This window comes from Nelusetta ayraudi, unplaced genomic scaffold, assembly GCF_046127955.1.
Source record: "Nelusetta ayraudi isolate G7.1 ecotype Tasmania unplaced genomic scaffold, CSIRO-AGI_Nayr_v1 ptg000053l, whole genome shotgun sequence".
NCBI classification, from domain to species: Eukaryota; Metazoa; Chordata; class Actinopteri; order Tetraodontiformes; family Monacanthidae; genus Nelusetta; species Nelusetta ayraudi.
This window is the reverse complement of record NW_027466103.1, coordinates 3380001-3385000: the sequence shown is the minus strand read 5'-3', so window position 1 is coordinate 3385000 and position 5000 is coordinate 3380001. Positions and strand designations below refer to the sequence as shown.

Here is a 5000-nt window from a genome sequence, read left to right as displayed (position 1 = left end):
GGGGAATGATTGACACGCCCGAGCTATTTAAACGTGACGAGGATGTTCATTGGTCGAGAGACGTGGTCCCGCCCCTTTTAAGGTGGAATGGTTTAGTTTGCGGCACGAAACGCTGTGACGGTTGAGCAGAAGTACAACTTTTTCTTCGAAAAGAAAAATCAAATGCTAAGGGACAGACTGCTTTACAACAGAGGTATTAATAGAAACGTATACAGAAGTACTATTAACAGACCTTTAATTTAGTTTCAGTTTAAACTTCTTTATTACATGGACAATGAGAACCCCCCCCACACCCCCAAAAAAACAAAACAAAAAACAACAACCCTAAAGTTAACTTTTTCAGGGTGGTTGAAAAGGTCCAGTGTAAAATATTTAATAGTAGGCAATAGTAATAAAGAATAATGCAAACAATGCTAATGTTAAATCCATAGTTACTGATGTACCACATGATAATAATAATAATAAAAAAAGAAACCCTACCTAATACGAGTTGTGATGTCAGGGTAAAATCAGGGACAAGTAAGCTGATCAATGCTGCATGCGTTCATAAAATGGTAAACTTAGTTTATGATCCAGTCAGTAACCTGGGCTTAATGCACCAATTAAAAGGACACGTTAAACATCAAAATTCAAAGTAAAATTCAAAATGCATCATTCTCCTCCCAGGGCGGCCTTCTATTCAAGTGGACCCACTCCTTATGGAGATCATGCCGATTATTACGAGTGAATCTGTGGATCAGTTATTGAGGTCGAATATCCAATCACGTCTTTAAAATGTTAAACAATGGTTGTTTTGAAAGTTGAGGAAAAATAGTACGAAGTTCAAAATAATACACAGTATGAATGCAACAATCACTGTCATCGGATGGATAAAAACGGAATGCAAATGGATGGAGGAATGGAGGATAAGGCTGATTCGGTGACAAAAGTATTACATATTCAGTATCAAATAGAAAACATCTGTAAATTGTTTTTACCAAAAGGAAAGTGCTACTGGCAGTTTCAAAACTGACTCTTTTTAACTGAATGTACAATGACTCCCCCACCTTAAAAGAGATAACATCTGAAAATACATAGGCCTCCAGCTTGGGTTTGTAGGCTCTCTGCCAGAGCTGGCACAGACCCAATCTCAAGAGGGAAGAAAAGGCAAAGGGGGGGGAGGGGTGGACATTTCTGCAAATTGTGCAAATGTGTCTTTTCAGGACTTATATACTTCTATGGGCCTAAAAAAAAAAAAAAAAAATAGAGAAAGGAGCAAATCGAGGTCAGCAGAAACAAGCAGAGCCTGTCATCAACCCAATGACAGACACACACACACACACACACACACACACACACACACACACACACACACACACACACACACACACACACACACACACACACACGAGGCCTGAAAATGCAAGATACTTAAATCGGAAAGGGAAAAACACAGGAGCAAAGGGTGTGATTGCTGTAACTTACACTACGGTGAGAACATGTTCTCGAAAAACGATAGAAATGCTGATCTGCAAGGTATAAATATCTGAAGGCATGCAAAGATTCTCAAACTAATTTGGATAGCGCTAAAGCTAACTATTTTGAAGTCTTACCTCTTTATTGGGATTCAACTTACACCTCCCTGGTAGAATTAGCAAAGGGGAGCTTCTGAGCAGCACTCCTGTCATTGTTCCTCATAGAACTAAAAATAAAATCATTTCAAATCGGAACCACAGACATTGCGACATCCAGATCTTGCTACTTCATATTACAGTGACCAATTATTTACTCTTGGGGTCACAGCAGGCTAAGGGCTGCAGAGCAGTGCTGCAGCGCCACTGCGAGGACAGGAACAATGCTGCCCCCTAGCGTCACCCTACTTGCACATTTTGAATGGTCGCAAAATTAGGCAACATTCTTCATTTCAAAATTATTTTTTAATGTTCATAGCTTTACAGGAGCATGATCTGTACATATAAATATATATAACTTAAACACAGGCAATGCAAACAATCCGAGTGTCCTCAGTCACTATGTAGCAGCCTACCTTGACAATAAAGTCCACTGAGGTCAAGCTGGTCCAATGTGAGAGGAGTCAGCCTGAGAGACTGAGCCACTTGATAATGCAAAAGTTCCTCTTGCCCACACGCAAAAGCATGAGTCCATTTGACAGGATGTGGAGTTTAGGGATGAGCACCTCCTCTGGTTTGTTCATCCTCCTGTGGTTGATCCATACAGCTCCCTCTGAGACCATCCGATAGCTACACACACACACACACACACACACACACACTTAGAAAACCTTGGTCGAATCTTTGGCCTTTGGTGAGAGCTCTGTGATTCAGAGTGATTCATGCTGCTGGGGTGTGGTTGTAGGGGAGTGACCTACCCTTTGGGTCCATCTGGAATGGCACTGACTCTTCGACAGGCATCGATCACAGTAGTCCCAGGCTCGAACAGCAACTCATGGAAAGGAGCCTCCCTGAAGAGTTCCTGCAGCTCCTTGTCGCTCATCTCCTCCAGGGCCTGCACACTACTGTGAAACAGCGCACTGGTGCACCTGGTATGATAACAAATGCAAATTTAGACTTGTCCAACGCTCCAGCACTTCACTACTCCAGCACACAAACTTATATATTTTTTTTTTATCTAAATAATTTTTCTGTGTTTGTGATTTTAGATTATATGGTATTTTTTTTAAGCTTCATTTAAAACAACTCTGGGATTTCTGTAGATGGATCTGTTTTTATTTTCTGCTGCTATGAATGAATACACAGCAGCTATAACAACTGCAATTTCCCTCTGCATCTCCATCTCCAACCAAGACATTTCCAAATCACTTTTGATGTACTGGGAAATACTTTCCCAATGTTGGATTGATAGGAAACTGGTAGATATGTGCAAAGACCACTTGAGTAAATTAGTAAATGAGGGATGGAGCAAAATCTGCAAAACCCACCTGTAAATAGTCAGAAACCAAAGTGTGGTTATACTGACGTAATACTGCAGTAGCAACACCAGATACACACACACACACACACACACACACACACACACACACACACACACACACACACACACACACACACACACACACAGGCACGCACACACTGGTCACACCTCTTTGCGCTCTCCAGTCCTTCCTTTCCGTGCACCAGCTTGGTCACCTCTGCAGCCAGTCGCTTGTGCGCAAGACGTTTGCCGGGGTTGGCTCGCTGCTGCTCCATAAGCGACTCCACCTCTGCTAGTGGCAGGAAGGTGAACAGCTTCAGGTAGCTGCAAAAACCACTGCGCATAAGTACGGATGCCCACAAAACAATCTTTGTCTCTGAAGCTGAGGACAAAGTGTGACAAAGTCGTTATGGGCCTACCTCTCCACGCTCGCGTCAGGCTGCCGCAGGAAGAACTGGTAGAGGTGGAAGGGGGATGTCCGGTCTCGGTTTAGCCACACTGCGTTGCCGGCCGTCTTCCCCAGCTTGTCGCCCGTGGAGCTGGTGACCAGCGGGAGTGTGAGGCCGTACACCTCCTCACCGCTCACTCTGCACAGAGATCATGATCTTCAGCTATTTCATCGTTTACATGTTGGTGACTCCCCCCTCCCAAAAAAAACAAAAAAACAAAAACAAATGTCAAGCATGAAAATAAAATAAATAAATTTGCATGTAGACAAAAAGGCCAAAGACAGAATCAGTTATATCTTATACTTTTCACTCAGTTATGGGGATAACTATATCAACATTTATCCATAAGGTGTATTTTTGTCTCATTTCAGTTTCTTCCTAAAACTGATGCTTTGTTGTACCTTGCACGTGCTTGGAAAGAGACCAAAACAAGGCAGTCAGAGGGTGGAAGACCTGCCTTGCTGGGGGCTCCTGTCACTAACTAGGGGAAGTAATCAGTCTCCATTGTGACATCACCAAGGGCCTTGTTTCAAAAATACACTATAACGAAAGTGAGACAAGCGATAGGAGTAAAAATAAATAAATAAATAAATAAATAAAATAACGTTTCTCATTAACAGGTAGCTTAGACAATGGCAAAGTATCATTGCAGGGCAACAATGGTAAAGCGAATCTTGCTCAATTTAATTTTAAAATTACATTCAAGTAAGATGGACATTTACTTGTGGATGAAATCATGGCCCGACATCAGGTTACCCAGCTGGTCGCTGCCGCCGAGTTGAATCCTGCAGCCGTACACCTGGTGGAGGTGGTGGAAGTCGTAGGCCTGGAACACCTGATAGGTGAACTCGGTCAGGCTCATGCCCTCGGCACTCTTCAGCCGGGACTGCACGCTGTGGCGGCTCAGCATGGTGCCCATCCTGAAGTGCCTCCCGGCCTCCGACAGGAAGCCTACCACGCTCCAGTCCTTGTACCAGCTCAGGTTGTTCAGCACGGCCACGGTGCCGAGCGCCCTGGAGCCGTCGCGGAAGTAGAGCTCGTGGTTGGCCACGATCCTCTGGATGCTCTCCCGGATGCTGCGCGTGTTCGCCTCGACGGCCTCCGCGGACAGACGCTCCCTCTCGCTCGTCTTGCCGCTCGGATCCCCGATCTGCGCCGTGGCCCCTCCGAGCACCGCCAGCACGTGGTGGCCGGCGTTCCGGAAGTGCAGCAGGCCGACTAGGGCCAGCAAATTGCCCACATGGAGGCTGTCGGCCGTGGGGTCGAAGCCGCAGTAAATAGTCTGAGCGGCCGACTGAAGCAGCCGAGGGAGCCGGTTCTCAGCCGCGTCCTGCGGAAAGGATTCCTTCAGGATGCCGCGCTGGTTGAGCGAGTAGAGGAGTCCATTCCGGAGAACCGCGGACTGGTGGAGTCTGGAGCCCAGTGCGAGCCTGAGAGTCGCTCTCCGGAGCAGGACATACGCTCCATGCCGCCGTACATGCCGGGAGAACCGCACCATGGACGCCGCCATGTTGAAAATGTGACAGGAAAACGGTGGTGGAGCAACTCAGGGTAGTTTGGTTTGCTTAAAGCGCCCTCTAGCGAACCGTCCGTGGTACGACACTGAGTGCTGGTATCATG

At 45.9% G+C, this 5000-nt stretch overlaps 1 protein-coding gene across 1 annotated transcript in view; it reads right to left on the bottom strand.

The window, feature by feature from the left end:
- yars2 (tyrosyl-tRNA synthetase 2, mitochondrial) overlaps positions 1-4968 on the bottom strand; it is a 7640-nt gene extending 2672 nt beyond the window's left edge. The window contains exons 1-5 of the mRNA XM_076037987.1: positions 4103-4968; positions 3351-3518; positions 3100-3255; positions 2369-2539; positions 2027-2240 (exon numbers count right to left, since the gene is read on the bottom strand). Coding sequence (XP_075894102.1) covers positions 2075-2240; positions 2369-2539; positions 3100-3255; positions 3351-3518; positions 4103-4890 — 1449 coding nt within the window. The 5' untranslated portion in view covers positions 4891-4968 and the 3' untranslated portion in view covers positions 2027-2074. The remainder of the gene's footprint in view (positions 1-2026; positions 2241-2368; positions 2540-3099; positions 3256-3350; positions 3519-4102) is intronic.
- Positions 4969-5000: the final 32 nt, after the last annotated feature.